Source organism: Somniosus microcephalus, chromosome 4, assembly GCF_052327205.1.
Source record: "Somniosus microcephalus isolate GS21.2 chromosome 4, FLI_Smic_1.0, whole genome shotgun sequence".
Lineage (NCBI taxonomy): Eukaryota > Metazoa > Chordata > Chondrichthyes > Squaliformes > Somniosidae > Somniosus > Somniosus microcephalus.
Window position 1 is genome coordinate 316,128,769 of NC_140990.1, and position 22,117 is coordinate 316,150,885.

The window sequence follows — 22,117 nt, forward strand, 5'->3', positions numbered from 1 at the left end:
TTCTCGCAATCTAGTATACTGTATTCGCTGCTCACGATGCGGTCTCCTCTACATTGGGGAGACCAAACGCAGATTGGGTGACCGCTTTGCGGAACACCTCCGTTCAGTCCGTAAGGGTGACCCCGAGCTTCCGGTCGCCTGTCATTTCAATTCACCGCTCCATTCCCACTCGGACCTCACCGTCCTTGGCCTCTTGTACTGTTCCACGGAAGCTCAACGTAAACTCGAGGAACAGCACCTCATCTTCCGATTAGGCAGTCTGCAGCCTTCCGGTCTCAATATCGAGTTCAACAATTTCAGATCATAACCTTGGCCCCTATTTCATTTTCACTTATATTTTTCCACTCCTTTCCTTTCCCCCCCCCCTTTCCTTTTGTTTCTCTCTCACACCTGGCAGCTATCTCTTGCCCTGCCAGTACACTTTACACCTAATCACAGCCTATTACCATCTCGTCTAGCTTCTAATCTCTTTTACTTCTTTTGGTTCTTTTATTCTTTTGTCCGATCGCAGCCCTGCCTTCGATCTAGTTCCTTTTCTCTCCAGTTTTGAAGAAGGGTCAAACCCGAAACGTCAACTCAAATTTCTCTCCACGGATGTTGCCTGACTTGCTGAGTTTTTCCAGCATTTTCTGTTGTTATTTCCCTTTTTTCCTTCCCTATCGTTTCTGAACACCTTGTACCCTTGAATATTAAGTGCCCAGTCCTCACCGTTTTAAAGCCACGTTTCCGTTATTGCCACAACATCATATTGCCACGTGGCTAATTGTGCTTGTAGCTCACCAACCTTATTCACCACACTTTGTGCGTTTACGTACATGCATTCTAAACCCATTTTTGAATTTTTCGTTGTCTTTCTTAGTCTGCTCCTATCTAATATGGTACGATTTCTGCCTCTAGTACTACTATCTTCTCTAGTACTATCCAGCACACTCACTCTTTTATGCACCTTATTCCTCTTTTCTACTTCTATATGCTGGTGCCCATCCCCCTGCCAAGCTAGTTTAAACCCTCCCCAACAGCACTAGCAAACCTCCCCGTGAGAATATTGGTCCCAGCTCTGTTGAGGTGTAACTAGCATGTGGCACCGGGAGCAATCCAGAGATTACTACCTTTGAGGTCCTGCTTTTTAATCTCTTTCCTAGCTCCCTATAGTCTGCCTGCAGGACCCCATCCCTTTCTGCCTATGTCATTGGTACCGATATGGACAACGACCTCTGGCTGTTCACCCTCCCCCCTCAGAGTGTCCTGCAGCTGCTCAGTGACATCCTTGACCCTGGCACCAGGGAGGCAACATACCATCCTGGAGTCACGTCTACAGCTGCAGAAACACCTATCTGTTCCCCTAACTAATGAATCCCCTATCACTATTGCTCTTCCACTCTTCTTCCAACCCCCCTGTACAGTTGAGCCACCCGTGTTGCCGTGGCCTTGGCTCTGGCTGCTCTCCCCAGAGGAACCATCATCTCCCCAGAGATATACAGGAGCACTTTTAGTTAGAATGTGTAGCAATTTAAAATGGGGCCTTAGAGAGTGTGCAGAGGAGATTTACTAGAATGGTACCAGAGATGAGGGAGTTCAGTTACATGGATAGACTGGAGAAGCTGAGGTTGTTCTCCTTAGAGCAGAGAAGGTTAAGGGGAGATTTAATAGAGGTGTTCAAAATCATGAAGGGTTTTGATAGAGTAAATAAGGAGAAATTGTTGTTTCCACTGGCAGGAGGGTCAGTAACCAGAAGACATAGATTTAAGGTAATTGGCAAAAGAACCAGAGGGGAGATGAGGAGAATTTTTTAACGCAGCGAGTTGTTGTGATCTGGAACACGCTGCCTGAAAGGGCAGTGGAAGCAGATTCAATAGTAACTTTCAAAAGAGAATTGGATAAATACTAGAAAAGGAAAAACTTGCAGGGCTCTGGGGAAAGAGCAGGGGGGAGTGGCACTAATTGGAGAGCTCTTTCAAAGAGCTGGCACAGGCACGATGGGCCGAATGGCCTCCTTCTGTGCTGTATCACTCTATGATTCATGCTCATTAATGTGCACAACATTGGTGCTAATGGAGTATTTTTCCCCTTGAGGGCGCCTTGACCCTCAACCTCCGACATCCCCACCCCAATCGCCCGCCTTCCAGTCATTCTTGCAGCTGCTCTTGGGTGGGATTGTCATCTTGTGTTGCATTGGGGGGGGGGGGGGGGGGGGGGAAGGTAGGGGGAGGAAATTCTGTGCAGTCGTCACAGGCAAACCAAGAACTGGGTTGAAACTCATTTCTTCAAGTCTGTACAGACAGCAAAGAGGGGAGAATGTAATTTCAACATTTGACTTGAATTTGAATACACGTCGCAAAGAAGGAAGATGTTTATACAGGCGAATCAATAACTTGCATTTATATAGCGCCTTTAACACAGTAAAACGTCCCAAGGCGCTGTACAGCAAGCAATTAGGAAGGCAAATGGCATGTTGGCCTTTATTGCTAGGAGGGTTGCAGTAAAAGAGAAAGGAAGTCTTGCAATTGTACAGGGCCTTGGTGAGACCACACCTGAAGTACGGTGTACTGTTTTGGTCTCCTTACCTGAGGAAGGATATACTTACCTTGGAGTGTGTGCAATGAAGGTTCACCAGACTGGTTCCTGGGATGAGAGTGTTGTCTATGAGGAGAGATTGAGTAGAATGGGTCTAACTCGAGAAATGATCTCATTGAAATGTTTAAAATTCTTAGAGGGTTTGACAGGGTAGATGCCGAGAGGCTGTTTCCCCTGGCTGGAGAGTCTAGAACTAGGGGTCATAGTCTCAGGATAAGGGTTCGGCCATTTAGGACTGAGATGAGGAGAAATTTCTTCGCTCAGAGTGTTAAGCAACACCTCGATTTTAAAATTCTCATCCTTGTTTTCAAATCCCTCCATGGCCCTATCTCTAATCTCCTCCAGCCCTACAACTATCAGATCTCTGCGCTCCTCCAATTCTGGCCTCTTGAGCATACCCGATTTTAATCACTCCACCATTGGTGGCCGTGCCTTCAGCTACCTGGGCCCCAAGCTCTGGAATTCCCTCCCTAAACCTCTCCACCTCTCTCTCCTCCTTTAATACGCTCCTTAAAAACTACCTCTTTTCTGCCCTAATATCTCCTTACACGGCTCAGTGTCAAATTCTGTTTGATAACGCTCCTGTGAAGCACCTTGGGATGTTTTACTACGTTAAAGGTGCTATAGAAATACAAGTTGTTGTTGTGAATCTTTGGAATTCATTACCTCAGAAGACTGAGATCGATAGATTTTTGGGCACTAAGGGAATCAAGGAATATGGGGATAGGGCGGGAAAGTGGAGTTAAGGTAGAAGATCAGCCATGATCTTATTGAATGGCGGATTAGACTCGAGGGGCCGAATGGCCGATTCCTGCTCCTAGTTCTTATGCTCTAATGTTAATCTGACAAAATTTGACACTGAGCCACATAAGGAGATATTAGGACAGGTGACCAAAAGCTTGGTCAAAGAGGCAGGTTTTAAGGAGCAGCAAGGAGGAGAGAAAGGCGGAGAGGTTTAGAGAGGGAATTCTAGAGCTTGGGGCCTCAGCAGCTGAAGGCACGGCCGCCAATGATGGAGTGATTAAAATCGGGGATTGCGTGAGGGATGAATACCTGAAACAGTCAGGACTGGGGATTCACAATGTAGGTACAAGTCGGTCCTAACAGGTGCTGATTGGGAAGAGTGTGGGAAAGCATTACCATGCACTCATTGATTTCCTCAATCAAGAGTCTCTGTTAAGCTATTAGAGGTGATCCTCAGTCAATCAGAGGAGCCATCACCACAGAACTGAAGTATAATACGATAGCAAAATACTGCGGATGCTGGAAATCTGAAATAACAACAGAAAAAGCTGGAAAAACTCAGCAGGCCAGGCAACATCCGTGGAGAGAGAAACAGAGTTAACGTTTCAGGTCGAAACCCTTCTTCAGAACTGAGAAAAACTGGTTTGTGTCTTTTCTCATTTTTTTCTCTCCCACATGGCAGCTGTCTCTCACTCTGCCAGCGCATTTCACACCTCATCTAGAGCCGTCTTTTGTCTCTTTACCTGTCCTATTACCATCTCGTCTCGCCTTGAATATCTCTTAATGTCTCTTCACCTCTCAGACCTTCCCTTTTGTTCTTTCATCCCCTCCCCCATTTCCCAGCCCCCAACTTGCTTTTTAATCTGTTTCATTTCCTGCTTTTTCTCAGTTCTGACAAAGGGTCTTCGACCTGAAACGTTGACTGTTTCTCTCTCCACGGATGTTGCCTGGCCTGCTGAGTTTTTCCAGCTTTTTCTGTTGTTACCTCAGAACTGAAGCTTTGTAACAGTTTCTCGTTACATGATACAGCCTCGTTTATAGTTATATACCCTCAAACCAAATTCTGGACGCCCACTTTGGAAGCCTGTGCCCCCGCACTCAACTCCCGCCAGTGCCCCCGCACTCAACTCCCGCCAGTGCCCCCCACCCCTGGTGGGTCTGTCCTGCCGGTGTGACCAGCAATGGTGAAGGAGGAGTCAGCAACGTTGGCTGATGGGTATGATTCTGTGGGTAGGACTAAGTCAGGCTGTTGTTGCTTGACCAGTCTGTGGAGCAGCTCTCCCAGCTTTGGCACCAGTCCCCAGCTGTCTGTGAGGAGGACTTTGCAGGGTCGACTGGGCTGGGTGTGCCTTTTGTCATGTCCTGATTCGATGTCCAGGTCGCAGCCCGAGTGATCTGTCCGCTTATTATTCTGGTTATTCTTTGTGGTCGTTTGATACAACTTGCTGGGCCACTTTAAAGGGCAGTTAAGAGCCAACCATGTTTGTGTGGGACTGGAGTCACGTATAGGCCAGCCTGGCTAAGGATGGCAGGTTTCCTTCACTAAGGCATGCTAGTGAACCAATTGGGCTTTTTATGACAGTGCAGCTCTGAGGGAGATATTCTTTGCTCAGTGGGAAGCACTCTCGCCTCTGAGACTGAAGGTTGTTGGTTCAAATCCCTACTCCAGGCCCTTGAGCACAAAATCCAGGCTGACACTCCCAGTGCAGCACTGTCGGAGGTGCCATCTTTCGGATGAGACGTTAAACCAAGGCCTCGTCTGCCCTCTCAGGTGGACGTAAAGATCCCGCGGCACTATTTTGAAGAACAGCAGGGGAGTTCACCCCGGTGTCCTGGGGCCAATAGTTATCCCTCGACCAACATCACTATAAAAAAAACCCAGAAGATCTGGTCATTGTCACGTTGCTGTTTGTGGGATCTTGCTGTGCGCAAATTCGCTGCCGCGTTTCCCACAGTACAAGTGACTGCACTTCAGAAAGTACTTTGTTGGCCGTAAAGCGCTTTGGGACGTCCCGAGATCTTTCTTTACCCCTCTATCCTCAGCTCCTAGGTTCCACGAAAATTCCAGCTCCCTAATTAAGGATGCACTTGCGTGGAAATTTGGAAGGTAGGGAGGGAGGGGTGACAGACATGGTTTCAACTCGTAGGCACGGGTGGCATTCACGCACAACACGCACCACTGCCGCTCTCCACTGGCTGGCCGTCAGTCGCCAAGCTGGGCAGTGGAAAGGTCTGTCGCAGAAGCACGGTAGAGGAAAGAGCCTCGGGGGCTTCATCCAGCACATAACATGAACCGGCGACACACGTCCTCAGGACACCCCCAGAGCGCTTCATCGCCAATCCAGTACTTTGTGAAGTACATCACAACAGTACTTTGTGAAGTACATCGCAACAGTGCCTAACGCTTCAAAACTACTTCATTGGCTGTAAAGCACTTTGGGACGTCCCGAGCCCCTAAAAGGCTGCTATATAAATGCAACTTCTTTCCTTTTCTTTTTAAGTCACTGTTGTAATGCAGGGAAACGCAGCAGCCAATTTGCGCACAGCAAGATACCGCAAACAGCAACGGGATAAATTATTTGATAGGATAGATCCAGGGATAAATATTGTCCAGGACACGGGGGAGAACTCTTCAAATAGCGGCCACGGGATCTTTCACATCTACCCGAGAGGGCAGACGGGGGCCACGGTTTAACGTCCCATCCGAAAGACGGCACCTCCGACAGTGCAGCGCTCCCTCAGTACTGAAACTGGGAGTGTCAACCTAGATAATCGGCACTGATGTGGGGCTCGGGTATGTTAAATAAACTAACCAAACTCAAAGAGGATAAAACCCCATGTCCGGATGGATTGCATCCACGCATTTTAAAAGAATCTAGGGAAGAGATAGCAGGGGCATTACTACACATATTTAATAATTAGTTAGAAAAAGGTGTGGTGCCAGAGGATTGGCGGATAGCTAACGTAATATCAATATTTAATAAGGGGGATAGAACATGTCCAGGGAATTATAGACCAGTCAGCTTAACATCAGTGGTAGGAAAAATAATGGAATCCCAACTAAAGGAGAAAATAGAAAAACATCTAGAATTTGAAAAGTATAATAATGAATAGTCAGCATGGATTTCAAAAGGGACAGTCTTGCTTGACCAAACTTATTGAACTTTTTGAAGAGGTAAAAACATAAAAACATAGAAGATAGGAGCAGGAGTAGGCCAGTCGGCCCTTCGAGCTTGCTCCACCATTCAATGAGATCATGGCTGATCATCCAAATTCAGTACCCTGTCCCTGCTTTCTCCCCATATCCCTTGATCCCTTTAGCCTTAAGAAATATATCCAACTCTTTCTTGAATATATTTAATGAACTGGCCTCCACCGCCCTCTGTGGCAGAGAATTCCACAGGTTCACCACTCTCTGGGTGAAGAAATTCCTCCTCATTTCAGTCCTAAGTGTCCTACCCCTTATCCTTAGACTGTGACCCCTGGTTCTGGACTCCCCGACCATCGGGAACATCCTTCCAGCGTCTAGTCTGTCCAGGCCTGACAGAATTTTATAGGTTTCGATGAGATCCCCTCTCAATCTTCTAAACTCCAGTGAGTATAAGCCCAATCGACACAATCTCTCCTCATACGTCATTCCTGCCATCCCAGGTATCAGCCTGGTGAATCTTCGCTGCACTCCTTCCATGGCAAGAACGTCCTTCCTCAGGTAAGGCGACCAAAACTGCACACAGTACTCAAGGTGCGGTCTCACCAAGGCCCTGTACAACTGTAGCAAGACATCCTTGTTCCTGTACTCGAACCCTCTCGCTACGAAGGCCAACATACCATTTGCCTTCTTAACAGAGTAGACAAGGGTAATGCAGTAGATGTAATTTATCTAGATTTTCAAAAGGCCTTTGATAAGGTACCCCATAATAGACTAATGAATAAGGTCAGGGAATGCGGAGTGAGGGGACAAGTAGCAGAATGGATTGCTGGCTGGCTTCAAGACAGAAAGCAGAGAGTAGGAGTAAAGGGTAGCTATTCATAGTGGCAGAAGGTGGGTAGTGGTGTTCCACAAGGGTCAGTGCTGGGACCACTGTTGTTCACAATTTACATTAAAGATTTAGACATTGGAATCAAAATTTCTAAATTTGTGGATGATACCAAATTTGGGGGGGGAATAGTCAATACTGAGGAGGCCTGCAACAGATTACAGGAGAACATTAATAAACCTGCAGAATGGGCATATAATTGGCAAATTAAGTTCAACACAGATAAATGTGAGATATTACATTTGGTAAGAAGAATAGGGAGGTCACATTACTTGGAGGGTGCGAGTCTAGGTGAGGTAGAGGAACAAAGGGATCTCGGAGTACAAATACACAAATCACTAAAAGTTGTGCCACAGGTTAGCAAGGCCATAAAAAAGCAAACCAAGCACTAGGGTTTATCTCTAGAGTATACAGTTCTGGTCGCCATATTATAAAAAGGATATAGAGGCACTGGAGAGGGTGTAGAGAAGATTTACAAGGATGATACCAGAAATGCGAGGGTATGCATGTCAGTAAAGGATGAACAGGCTGGGCCTCTTTTCTCTTGAAAAAAGGTTGAGGGGTGACCTAATAGAGGTCTTTAAAATTATGAGAGGTTTTGATAGAGTGGATAGAGAGAGAATGTTTCCACTTGTGGGGAAGAGCATAACTAGAGGCCATCAATATAAGATAGTCACCAAGAAATCCAAAAGGGAATTCAAAAGTAACTTCTTTACCCAAAGAGTGGTGAGAATGTGAAACTCGCTACCACAGGGAGTGGTTGAAGCAAATAGTATCGATGCATTTAAGGGAAGGCTGGACAAGCACATGAGGGAGAAGGGAATAGAGGGCTACGCTGATAGATTTAGATGAGGAAAAACGGGAGGAGGCTCGAGTGGAGCATAAATGCCGGCATGGACTGGTTGGGCCGAGTGGCCTGTTTCTGTGCCGTATATCCTATGTAAACCTATGTAATCCTACGAACTCATGACCTTCCGACATAAGGTGAGAGCGCTACCAGTGAGCCAAGGCTGACACAGATGATCACAACAGGCTTGAACAAAGAGTGAACAACACTCTCCTCATACTGTACTTCCCCAACGATGGTTCAGGAACTCACTGCACTGGGGAACAAACCTATATTCCACTCCTACTCTGTAGTACACTGAAACAGGGCTACAATTGAAGCCATCAGCAATTCAAAATGAAGCACTCAGTGAGTGAGGCATATCAAATTCCTAACTACATTTCCCAGGGTGCAGAGGAGATTTACCAGAATGGTACCAGGGATGAGGGAGTTCAGTAATGTGGAGAGTTGGCGAAGCTGGGGTTAAGAACATAAGAAACAGGAGCAGGAGTAGGCCATTCGGCCCCTCGAGCCTGCTCCGCCATTCAATAATATCATGGCTGATCTGGTCTCGGACTTGACTACTCTTTCCTGCCTGTTCCCCATAACCCTGGACTCTCCTGTACCTCAAATATCTGTCTATCTCCGCCTTGAACATATTCACTGACTCAGCCTCCAAGCTCTCTGGGGTAGAGAATTCCAAAGATTCACGACCCTCTGAGAAAAGAAATTCCTCCTCATCTCCGTTTTAAATGGGCGGCCCCTAGTTCTAGATTCCCCCACGAGGGGAAACATCCTCTCAGCATCTACCCTGTCAAGCCCCCTCAGAATCTTTTATGTTTCAATAAGATCCCCTCTCATTCTTCTAAACTCCAATGAGTATAGGCCCAACCTGCTCAACCTTTCCTCATAAGACAACCCCTTCATCTCAGGAATCAACCTCGTGAACCTTCTCTGAACTGTCTCCAATGCAAGTATATCCCTCCTTAAATAAGGAGACCAAAATTGTACACAGTACTCCAGGTGTGGTCTCACCAATACCCTGTACAGTTGTAGCAAGACTTCCCTACTTTTATACTCCATCCCCCTTACAATAAAGGCCAACATTCCATTTGCCTTCCTAATTACTTGCTGTACCTGCATGCTAACTTTTTGTGTTTCATGTACAAGGACACCCAGATCCCTCTGTACCGCAGCATTCTGTAGTCTCTCTCCATTTAAATAATATTTTGCTTTTCTATTCTTCCTACCAAAGTGAATAACCTCACATTTTCCCACATTATATTCCATCTGCCAAATTTTTGTCCACTCACTTAACCTATCGATATCCCTTTGCAGACTCTGTGTCCTCCTCACAACTTGCTTTCCCACCTATCTTTGTATTGTCAGCAAATTTGGCAACTGCACACTCGGTCCCTTTATCCAAGTCATTAATATAGAATGTAACTAGTTGAAGCCCCGACACTGATCCCTGTGGCACCCCACTAGTTACAGTTTGCCAACCTGAAAATTACCCATTTATCTCAACTTTCTGTTAGTTAGCCAATCCTCTATCCATGCTAATATATTACCCCCAACACCGTGAGCTCTTATCTTGTGCAGTAACCTTTTATGTGGCACCTTATCGAATGCCTTTTGGAAATCCAAATACACGACATCTACTGGTTCCCCTTGATCCACCCTGCTCGTTACATCCTCAAAGAACTCTAATAAATTTGTCAAACACGATTTCCCTTTCATAAAACCATGTTGACTCTGCTTGATTGTATTATGATTTTCTAAATGTCCTGCTTCCTTAATGGATTGCAACATTTTCCCAATGACAGATGTTAGACTAACTGGCCTATAGTTTCCTGCTTTCTGTCTCCCTCCTTTCTTGAATAGGGGCGTTACATTTGCGTTTTTCCAATTCGCTGGGACCTTTCCAGAATCTGGGGAATTTTGGAAGATTACAACCAATGCATCCACTATCTCTGCAGCCACTTCTTTTAAGACCCTAGGATGCAGGCCATCGGGTCCAGGGGACTTGTCAGCCTTTAGTCCCATTAGTTTGCCTAGTACTTTTTCTCTAGTGATAGTGAATGTTTTAAGTTCCTCCCTTCCTTTTGCCCCTTGATTTTCTATTATTATTGGGATGCTTTTAGTGTCTTCTACCGTGAAGACAGATACAAAATATTTGTTCAAAGTCTCTGCCATTTCCTTGTTTCCCATTATTAATTCCCCAGTCTCATCCTGTAAGGGACCAATGTTTACTTTAGCTACTCTCTTCCTTTTTATATACTTGTAGAAGCTCTTGCTGTCTGTTTTCATATTTCTTGTTAGTTTACTCTCAATCTATTTTTTCCCTCTTTAATTTTTTTTTAGTCTTCCTTTGCTGATTTCTATAAATTTCCTAATCTTCTGGGCTACCACTAATCTTCGCAACATTGTATGCCTTTTCTTTCAATTTGATACCATCGTTAACTTCCTTAGTTAGCCACAGATGGTTGATCCTTCTTGTAGAGCCTTTGGGCTGAATTCTCATTGAGCCATGGAATCGGGATTGGAGACGTGTGGGGATCTAAAATCCCGAAATCGGGAGTCCCGAACCCATCCCGCCCCCAACCCGCCTCCATGCCAGTTTCAAAGGAGGCGGGTACCCGCCCCGCATTGGAACCCGACTCCCCAAGGCGGAAAGGGGATTAGTGCCAATTAACTGCCTGTTAACAGGTAGTTAACAGGCAGTTTTTAACCTAATCCCTATTTTCATTGTTGAAATGTGAGATTCCCGACAGCTCCAAACCACGCCAAGTTAGCGAGGCGGGTCGTCGGGATGAAGGGCTTGGAGGGGTCGAGATGTCTGGTGTTCAGGTGAGTGATGGGTGCATGAGTGCAGAGGTAAATGTGTTTGGTGTGTGTAAAGTGTTTAAAGAAGTTCTACTAACCTTTACTTACCTTTACAGCCTTTCTTCCTTCAGGTCTTGGGAGTCCCTCATCTCACCGGCACAGAAAGCAGAATGGCCGCCAGCTGTCAAAATCTGCAGCCTCTGCTTTCTGTTCCGGGGAGATCTCTAAATCATCCTGAGAGGAAGGAATTAACCTGGAGTACAGATTGTCAGTGTTTGACAGCTTCAAACAGCTGTCAAACACTGATATTTCATCTGTCAAAAGGTCTTGACAGATGAAATTTCAATCTGTGACGTCACCTGTTGCCGGGTGGCCCTTAATTGGCCTGCTGAGCCCGCTGGGCGGGCTCAACAAGGCCAATCAAGTCAAAATCGCGTGGGTTGGCTAGAACTCGATGGAGGCGGGACTACAACCCTGAAAGTTGTAGTCCCGCCTCATACCCGCCTCCTCAATGAAAATCTAGCCCTTTCTTTCTCACTGGAATATATTTGTGTTGAGAGTTATGAAATATCTCCTTAAATGTCTGCCACTGCTTATCTACTGTCTTACCTTTTAATCTATTTTCCCAGTCCACTTTAGCCAACTGTCTTCATACCTTTGTAATTGCCTTTATTTAAGTTTAAGACATCAGTTTCAGACCCAAGTTTCTCACCCTCAAACCGAATGTGAAATTCTTCATGTTATGATCACTCTTCCCTAGAGGATTCTTTACTATGAGATCATTAATTAATCCTGTCTCATTACACATTACCAGATCTAAAATAGCCTGTTCCCTGGTTGGTTCCACATGGATTGTTCTAAGAAACCGTTCCGAATACACTCTGAACTCATCCTCAAGGCTTCCTTTGCCAAGGTCAGAAGTGGGGATGTTCGTTGATGACTGCACAGTGTTCAGCGCCATTCACAACTCCTCAGATAATGAAGCAGTCTTTGCCCACTTGCGACAAGGCCTGGACGACGTTCAGGCTTGGGCTGATAAGTGGCAGGTAACATTCACGCCACAGAAGTGCCAGGCAATGACTATCTCCAACAAGCGAGAGTCTAACCACCTCCCCTTGACATCCAACAGCATTACCATCGCCGAATCCCCCACCGTCAACATCCTGGGGGGGGGGGGGGGGGGTCAGCATTGACCAGAAACTTAACTGGACCAGCCACATAAATACTGTGGCAACAAGAGCAGGTCAGAGGCTAGATATTCTGTGGCAAGTGTCTCACCTCCTGACTCCCCAAAGCCTTTCCACCATCTACAAGGCACAAGTAAGGAGTGTGACGGAATACTCTCCACATGCCTGGATGAGTGCAGCCTCCAACAACACTCAAGAAGCTCGACACCATCCAGGACAAAGCAGCCTGCTTGATTAGTGCCCCATCCAGCACCTTAAACATTCACTCCCTCCACCACTGGAGTACCATGGCTGCAGTGTGTACCATCTACAAGATGCACTGCAGCAACTCACCAAGGCTTCTTTGATAGCACTTCCCAAACCCGTGACCTCTTCCACCTAGAAGGACAAGGGCAGCAGGCGCATGGGAACACCACCGCCTCCAAGTTCCCCTCCAAGTCACACACCATCCTGACAAAGTATATCGGCGATCCTTCATCGTCGCTGGGCCAAAATCCTGGCGCTCCCTACCTAACAGAACTGTGGGAGTACCTTCACCACACGGACTGCAGCGGTTCAAGAAGGCGGCTCACCACCAATAAATGCTGGCCTTGCCAGAGACGCCCACATCCCATAAACTAATTTTTAAAAATTTGATCTGTCCAATCTATATGAAGATTAAAATTGCCCATGATTATTGCAGTACCTTTCTTACAAACCCCCATTATTTCTTGATTTATACTCTGTCCTACAGTGTAACTACTGTTAGGGGGCCTATAGACTACTCCCACCAGTGACTTCTTTCCCTTACTATTTCTTATCTCCACCCAAACTGATTCATCATCTTGATCTTCCGAGCCAAGATCATTTCTCACTACTGTACTGATCTCATCCTTTATTAACAGAGCTACCCCACCTCCTTTTCCTTTCTGCCTATCCTTCCAAAATGTCAAACAACCCTGAATATTCAGTTCCCAGCCTTGGTCACCTTGCAACCACGTCTCTGTAACGGCTATCAGACCATACCCATTTATTTCTATTTGTGCCGTCAATTCATCTGTCTTGTTACGAATGCTGCGTGCATTCAGATAAAGAGCCTTTAATTTTGTCTTTTTACCATTTTTCCCTACTCTGACCCTATTTGCTGGTGCACTCTTATGCTTGTACGCTCTGTCCCTTCCTGTCACACTCTGGTTATCATTACCCCTATCGCTACCGTTGTTCTCCTTAGAGCAGAGAAGGTTAAGGGGCGATTTAATAGAGGTGTTCAAAATCATGGCGGGGTTTTGATAGAGTAAATAAGGAGAAACTGTTTCCACTGGCAGGAGGGTCGATAATCGGAGGACACAGATTGAAGATAATTGGTAATAGAACCAGAGGGGACATGAGGAAAATTAAATTTACGCAACGAGCTGTTATGATCGGGAATGGACTGCTTGGAAGGGCGATGGACACAGATTAAATAGTAACTTTCAAAGGGGAATTGGATAAATACTTGAAGGGGGAGCATTTTGCAGGAATATGGGGAAAGAGCAGGGGAAGTGAGATTAACTGGCGAGCTCTTTCAAAGAGCCGGCACAGGCACGATGGGCCAAATGGCCTCCTTCTGCGCTGTATCATTCTATGATTCTACAAACACTTTTACAAAAATATCTTCTCCCACAGTTTTCTTTGCGACATCTTTAGATCTTCATGGACCTGCGACCACTGCAGGCCTAAAGCAGGGCGCTCTGCCTGTTCTCCCTCGGCCACCACCCCCGTGACCCCGTAGACAGCCACCAGGCTGCACAAGGCGCCACCCAGGCCTGATTTTCCTCTTCCTCTGCAGGCTCCTATTGGGAGCCTTCCTGCCCAGGCCCTCTCGGAGATTGAGACCCTTTGAGGGGGGGGTAACCAACGCGGCAGATAAGGGATCAGAGCAGAAAGTTGCAAAGGGGACACTGATCGATTAAGTGAGTGGGCAAAACTGTAGCCAACGTGAGTTCATTGTGAGGCCATCCACTTTGGACACAAGATGATCCGAGTATTTTGTAAATGGTGAGAAGCTGGGGACTGTGGAGGAGCCGAGAGATTTAGGGTTCCTTGTACAGAAATCACTAAAAGCTGGGGGAAAGGTACAAAAATAATTAAAAAGGCGAATGGAATGTTGGCCTTTATCTCAAGGGGCTGGAATACAAAGGGGTGGAAGTTACGCTACAGCTGTACAGAGCTCTGGTCAGACCCCATCTGGAGCACTGTGTTCAGTTCTGGGCCCCGCACCTCGGGAAGGATATATCGGCCTTGGAGGGGGAGCAGCGCAGATTGACCAGAATGATACCGGGACTAAAAGGGTTAAACATAGAATATAGGAGCAGGAGTAGGCCATTCGGCCCCTCGAGCCTGTTCCGCCATTCAATGTGATCATGGCTGATCATCCAAATTCAGTACCCTGTCCCTGCTTTCTCCCCATACCCCTTGATCCCTTTGGCCTTAAGAAATATATCCATTAAATTATGAGGACAGGTTGCACAGACTGGGCTTGTATTCCTTTCTGTTTAAAAGATTAAGGGGTGATCCAATTGAGGTGCTTGCGATGATTAAAGGAGTTGAAACTTATAAAATTCTAACAGGACTAGACAGACTAGATGCAGGAAGGATGTTCCCGATGGTCGGGGAGTCCAGAACCAGGGGTCACAGTCTAAGGATAAGGGGTAAGCCATCTAGGACAGAGATGAGGAGGAATTTCTTCACCCAGAGAGTGGTGAACCTGTGGAATTCTCTACCACAGAAGGCAGTTGAGGCCAAATCATTAAATATATTCAAGAAGGAGTTAGATATATTTCTTAAGGCTAAAGGGATCAAGGGACATGGGGAGAAGGCAGGGACAGGGTACTGAATTTGGATGATCAGCCATGATCTCATTGAATGGCAGAGCAGGCTCGAAGGGGTGAATGGCCTACTTCTATCTTCTATGTTTCTATGAGTTGCTAGGGTAGAGAGAGAGAAACTATCTCCTCTGGTGGGGGAGAGTCCAGAACAAGGGGACATAACCTAAAATTAGAGCCAGGCCACTCAGGGGTGATGTCAGGAAGCACTTCTTCACACAAAGGGGAGTAGAAATCTGGAACTCTCTCCCCTAAAAGGTTGTTGAGGCTGGGGGTCAATTTAGTCTTTTGTTAGGCAATGATACTAAGGTTTAGGGAATCAAGGCGGGTAAAAGGAAAGACTTGCATTTATATAGCACCTTTCACTACCACCAGAAGTCCCAAAGCGCTTTACAGCCAATGAAGTATTTTTTGAAGTGTGGGCGTGTTGTAATGTAGGAAATGCGGCAGCCAATTTGCGTACAGCAAGCTCCCACAAGCAGCACTGTGACGATGACCAGATAATCTGTTTCAGTGATGTTGGTTGAGGGATAAATGTTGGCCCCAGGACACCGTGGAGAACTCCCCTGCCCTTCTTCGAAATAGTGGCCGTGGGATCTTTTACGTCCGCCTGAGAGGGCAGACGGGGCCTCGGTTTAATGTCCCATCCGAAAGACGGCACCCCCGACAGTGCAGCGCTCCCTCAGTACTGGCACTGGAAGTGTCAGCTTATATTTTTGTGCTCAAGTCTCTGGAGTGGGACTTGAACCCACAACGTTGCTGACTCAGAGGCAAGGGTGCTGCCCACTGAGCAACGGCTGAGAGGGTAGATGGAGTTAAGATACAGATCAGCCAGGACCTAATTGAATAGTGGAACACACACAAGACGGGTTAAGTGACCAACTCCTGCTCCTATAAGCCCAGCCCCATCCCCATTCGATGGTCAAGATGGCGACCGAGACAGTCCGGTGCTAGCGCGCTCTCCCTGCTTCGGGCGGCCCGCTCTCGCCGCTCGCTCCCACAACCGGAGCGAGGTGTTCGGCAAGTTGGGCGGAGGCAGCGCAGCGCATCGAGCAGCAGCAGCAGCCACGACGACTCGCAGTCCGACTGGGAGGAGGGGAGCCGGGAATGGTGGCCAGAGGGTGAGCGGGAGAAGCAGGCCACCACACGTGGAGCCGAGCCGGCAACAGTGAGGAGGAGGTCGCAGTGACGAGGAGGACGGAGCAGCTGAGGGACATCGTGCTCCCACTGCCACTGGATGCCAAAGAATTGACTTTCTGAACACCGCGCTGTAAAAATAGCTGAAGTGTCCCAACGGGGAGTAAGCATTCCATTGTACTAGTACATATGGCAAATAACATTGAATTGAATTGGACACTGGAATCTGAGATATAGGGGTCGATTTTCCTCCAGCTGTCGGGACTACAACTTTCAGGTTTTAGTCCCGCCTACATCGACGTTCGGCCAATCCACACGATTTTCCCTTGATTGACCTTGTTGAGCCCGCCCAGCGGGCTCAGTAGACCAATTAAGGGCCACCCAGCAACAGGTGACGTCACAGATTGAAATTTCATCTGTCAAGAGTTTTTGACAGATGAAATATCAGTGTTTCACAGCTGTTTGAAGCTGTCAAACACTGGCAGTCTGAGTTCTAACCTGAGTCCTTCTTCACAGACTCAGTTAGAACTCTCACCGGCACTGAAAGCTGAAGGCTGTCACTTTTGACAGATTGCAGCCATTCTGCTTTCAGTGACGGCTGAGTGATGGGCTCCCGACACCTACAGGAAGAAAGGCTGTTAAGGTAAGTACAGGTAATTTAAACTTCTTTAGACACTTTAGACACACAAAACACACTTACCTTTGCACTCATGCACCCATCACTCACCTGAACACCGACATCGCGACCCCTCCAAGTCCTTCAACCCGACGGCCCGCCTGCTCTAACCTGGCGTGGTTTGGAGCCGTCGGGAATCCCATACGACACCCCTCAAAATAGGGATTAGGCTAAAAACTGCCTGTTAACTACCTGTTAACAGGCAATTAATTGGCACTAATCCCTTCCCGCCTCGGGTCGGCGGGTCCCAGTGCGGGGCGGGTACCCACCTCCTCTGAAACTTGCGTGGAGGGGGGTTTTGGGCGGGATGGTGTCGGGACCCCCGAATTTGGGATTTCCCCCCCCCCCCAACACGCCTGAAACCCCGCCTGACGGCTCCAGGAAAATCGACCCCATAGTCACAATAGTAAAAGATAAATGGTGCGAGTTTTCAAAGAACGCCACAAAGTACAAAGCTCGAGGGGCTGAATGGCCTACTCCTGTTCCAATGAGGGGTTTGGGGAAGGGGGAGTGGTGTTGACCAAACCCAAGTTCACCCTACACCAGGTCACCGCGTGTTGACCACATGCTACCTCCTCCGACCAGTTTGATCGTCAAGTGTAATCAAAATGGAGGGCACGGCCTACCAACGTACTTGCTCTAGCACTAGCTGGTTCTATCGAGAATAAACAAGGCCGGGGGGCAAATGGGACGGACAAGGGAAGGTGCTTCTTTATTTCTACAATATATTTATTCTGGACTCTTGCATGTAGCGCTGAATGTCTCTAGTCAAAATTTCTAATGCTGGTGTGTTCTATCCTTCCTGTCTCGTTGCCATTCACTTCCCACTGATCTCTTTAGCTGTTCCCCAGGACTCCCTGCTGCTGCCGGCGAGTTGACTGCATGCGGCCTAGTCTCTCGTGGACCTCCTATCTCGCTTACCGTTCACTCGGACCGATTTCAGCTGCCCATCTTCCTCGATTTCCACCCTCTCTTCACCATTCTCCACAATTCTGGGGGGGCAAAAATACATAGGTTATATTTTGATAAAGAGGCATCAAGGTGAGAAAGAAAAAAAACACTCCCAGGGCAGGACCAGCCCAGGTCAGATACAGAGTAAAGCTCCCTCTACACTGTCCCATCAAACACTCCCAGGGCAGGTACAACACGGGTTAGATACAGAGTAAAGCTCCCTCTACACTGTCCCATCAAACACTCCCAGGGCAGGTACAACACGGGTTAGATACAGAGTAAAGCTCCCTCTACACTGTCCCATCAAACACTCCCAGGGCAGGTACAGCACAGGTTAGATACAGAGTAAAGCTCCCTCTGCACTCTCATTTGAGTCAGAAGGTCATGGGTTCAACGATGACAAGGCATCATCTTTCAGATGAGACGTTAAACCGAGGCCCAGTCCGCTCTCTCAGTTGGACGTGAAAGATCCCATGGCACTATTTCGAAGAAGAGCAGGGGAGTTATCCCCGGTGTCCTGGCCAATATTTATCCCTCAACCCATATCACTAAAACAGATTATCTGATCATTATCACGTTGCTGTTTGTGGGAGTTTGCTGTGCGCAAATTGGCTGCCGAGTTTCGCTACATTACAACAGGTGACTACAATGTACTTAATTGGCTGTAAATCACCTTTGGACATCCTGAGATCCTGAAAGGTGCTATAGAAATTCCAAGTTCTTTCTTTCTTTACACTCACTTACAACCACACCCCGTCCCCACCGCAACCACCAGGGAACAGAGTCCATCCTGTTAATACAGCTGTCACTAACTCAGATGGCCAATTTGACAACATTGGCGCCAATTACAACAACTCTCCGACTCTCCTCCCGGTTACTCACATTCTGGTGGTGACGTGTTTGCCATTAACCAGCTTCGTGGAGGTCGAAATCGATCGGAAACTGCTCACTCCACTCCCGCCGACATTGGCAGAGAAGAAGTCTGCCGACGGTAAAGTGTACAGGTTAGAGGTCGGAAACCACGGGGTGGATTTGGAGGAAGTGTTCGGTTAATAAGAGGTAAAGTCTCAGACAGCTTCGCAACCGTACGGAACATGGGAACGGGAGGAGGCCATTCAGCCCTTCGAGCCTGTCCCGCCATTCAATTAGATCGTGACTGATCTGTATCCTAACTCCATCTTGGCTCCATATCTTTTTATACCCTTGTCTAGCTAAAATTTATCGATCTCAGATTTAAAATTATTAATTGAGCTAGCATGTGCTGCTTGTTGTGGGAGAGAGTTCCACACTTCCACCCCTCTTTGTGTGAAGAAGTGATTCCTAATTTCTCTCCTAAAGGGCCTTGCTTTGATTCGACGGTTATGTCCCCTTGTCCTAGACTCCCCCCACCAGCGGAAAACATTTCTCGCTATCTACCTTATCAAATCCTTTCAAATTCCTAAAAACCTCAATCAAATCACCTCTTAACCTTCTCTCCTATAATCTAACCCTTCGAGCCCTGGTAACATTCTGGTGAATCTGATTTCCGAGGATATCAGGAGTGTGTTGGGATCCTCTCCACTTGCCTGGATGAGTGCAGCCTCCAACAACACTCAAGAAGCTCGACACCATCCAGGACAAAGCAGCCCGCTTGATTGGCACCCCAGCCACCACCTTAAACATTCACTCCCTCCACCACCGGCGCACCGTGGCTGCAGTGTGTACCATCTACAAGATGCACTGCAGCAACTCGCCAAGGCTTCTTCGGCAGCACCCCCCAAACCCGCGACCTCTTCCACCTAGAAGGACAAGGGCAGCAGGCGCATGGGAACACCACCACCTCCAAGTCACACACCATCCTGACTTGGAAATATATCGGCCGTTCCTTCATCGTCGCTGGGTCAAAATCCTGGAACTCCCTCGCTAACAGCACTGTGGGAGCACCTTCACCACACGGACTGCAGTGGTTCAAGGCGGCTCACCCCCACCTTCTCAAGGGCAACTAGGGATGGGCAATAAATGCTGATCTTGCCAGCGACACCCACATCCCAGGAAAGATTTTTTTTTTAAATATCCTTTCTAAGGCACAGTGCCCAGGACTGTACACAGTACTTCCCTTAACTGAACAATTTCCCCCACTTCCAAAGTTCCCTCTAAGGTGCAGAGCCGCGCAGCTCTCTGCCGGTTCCACGCATCACCGGGACCGGCTTTTGCAATGTGAACGGGCCGCGCACTCAATAAAAAAATTACGGGGAACATTGCTTCCAACATACCTGATCCAGTGGGAAAAGAGAATGAAAAGACGGATCCAGATCCCTGTCGAGATCGGTTGATCCCTCCCATTTCAGTAAATGGACCAAAGTCTTCTGCAGATAAAAAAAGAATCAGGAGAGAAAAATGAGTTAAATAACAAATCAGTCATCAATTCATTACATCATACAAGAAAATTAATCCAACACTATTAGAACAACAGAAGCTTCTGCATTAATGGAACTATTCATTAATATCCTTCGAGCCTGTTAGATCACGGCCAATCTACTCCTCAACTCCATTTGCCCGCCTTTGCTCCATATCCCCCAATACCCTTACTCAACAAAAATCTATTGATCTCATTCGTGAAAGTTTAAATTGCACCTCCCCCCTCCCCAGTATCAGCCGTGACTCAGTGGGCAGCGCTCTCGCCTCTGAGTCAGACAGTCAGTGGGTTCTAGTCCCACTCCAGAGAATTGAGCGCATAAATCTAGGCTGACGCTCACAGTGCCAGTACTGAGGGAGTGCTGCACTGTCAGAGATGCCGTCTTTCAGATGAGACGTTAAACCGAGGCCCCGTCTGCCCCTCTCAGGTGGGTGTAAAAGATCCCACGGCCACTATTTCGAAGAGGAGCAGGGGGAGTTCTCCCCGGTGTCCTGGGGCCAATATTTTATCCCTCAATCAACATCACTAAAAACAGATTATCCGGTCATTATCACATTGCTGTTTGTGGGAGCTTGCTGTGCGCAAATTGGCTGCTGTGTTTCCCACAGTACACGGTGACTACACTTCCAAAGTACTTCATTGACTGTGAAGCGCTTTGGACATCCAGTGCTGGTGAAAGGCGCTATAGAAATGCAAGTCTTTCATTTTCCCAGCATCCTTTTGGGGATGAGTTTTCCGGATTTCCATTATCCTTTGTGTGAGGAAATGCTCCCTGATTTCCCTCCCGAGTGACCTAGCTCTAACTTTAACATCAATGATTTTAAAAGGGAGTTGGACGGGTTCTTGAGGATGAGGAACTCACAAGGTTACGGACAAAAATCGGAAACGTGGGACTGAGCACGACTGCTCTTTCAAAGAGCCAGCACAGGCACGACGGGCCGAAGGGCCTCCTTCTGTGCTGTAAGTTTATATGATTCTATGTACTGCCTCGTATCATTTCAACATCTCAAAATCGAGTGGGAGGCCCAGAGAGAGCGCAGACCGGAGCAGCGAGGAGACGGAGTATAAATCGAGCGGGAGGTCCAGAGAGAGCACAGGCTGGAGCAGCGAGGAGATGGAGTATAAATCGAGCGGGAGGCCCAGAGAGATCGCAGGCCGGAGCAGCGAGGAGACGGAGTATAAATCGAGCGGGAGGCCCAGAGAGATCGCAGGCCGGAGCAGCGAGGAGACGGAGTATAAATCGAGCGGGAGGCCCAGAGAGATCGCAGGCCGGAGCAGCGAGGAGACGGAGTACAAATCGAGCGGGAGGCCCAGAGAGATCGCAGGCCGGAGCAGCGAGGAGACGGAGTATAAATCGAGCGGGAGGCCCAGAGAGATCGCAGACCGGAGCAGCGAGGAGACGGAGTATAAATCGAGCAGGAGGCCCAGAGAGATCGCAGGCCGGAGCAGCAAGGAGACGGAGTATAAATCGAGCGGGAGGCCCAGAGAGAGTGCAGACCGGAGCAGCGGCGGGAGCGAGGAGACGGAGTATAAATCGAGCGGGAGGCCCAGAGAGAGTGCAGACCGGAGCAGCGAGGAGACGGAGTATAAATCGAGCGGGAGGCCCAGAGAGAGTGCAGACCGGAGCAGCGAGGAGACGGAGTATAAATCGAGCGGGAGGCCCAGAGAGAGTGCAGACCGGAGCAGCGAGGAGACGGAGTATAAATCGAGCGGGAGGCCCAGAGAGATCGCAGACCGGAGCAGCGAGGAGATGGAGTATAAATCGAGCGGGAGGCCCAGAGAGAGTGCAGACCGGAGAGCGGCGGCAGCAGTGAGGAGACGGAGAACCTCCAGCAAAAACAACAACAAAAGCAACAACTGCAAAACAGCTAAAGTGGCATCCGGGGAAGGAGCTGATTGGTGAGTAGCTGGTAAGTGTTTC

General features: G+C 47.9%; 1 protein-coding gene across 5 annotated transcripts in view; it reads right to left on the reverse strand.

Moving 5' to 3' along the window:
- Positions 1 to 22,117, reverse strand: part of dnajb2 (DnaJ heat shock protein family (Hsp40) member B2) — a 76,327-nt gene that overhangs the window by 15,320 nt on the left and 38,890 nt on the right. For all 5 annotated transcript variants that reach the window (XM_085986778.1, XM_085986781.1, XM_085986779.1 and 2 more), the window contains exons 6-8: positions 20,054 to 20,146; positions 18,684 to 18,783; positions 17,772 to 17,842 (exon numbers count right to left, since the gene is read on the reverse strand). In XM_085986778.1, the coding sequence (XP_085842904.1) occupies positions 17,772 to 17,842; positions 18,684 to 18,783; positions 20,054 to 20,146 (264 nt within the window). The remainder of the gene's footprint in view (positions 1 to 17,771; positions 17,843 to 18,683; positions 18,784 to 20,053; positions 20,147 to 22,117) is intronic.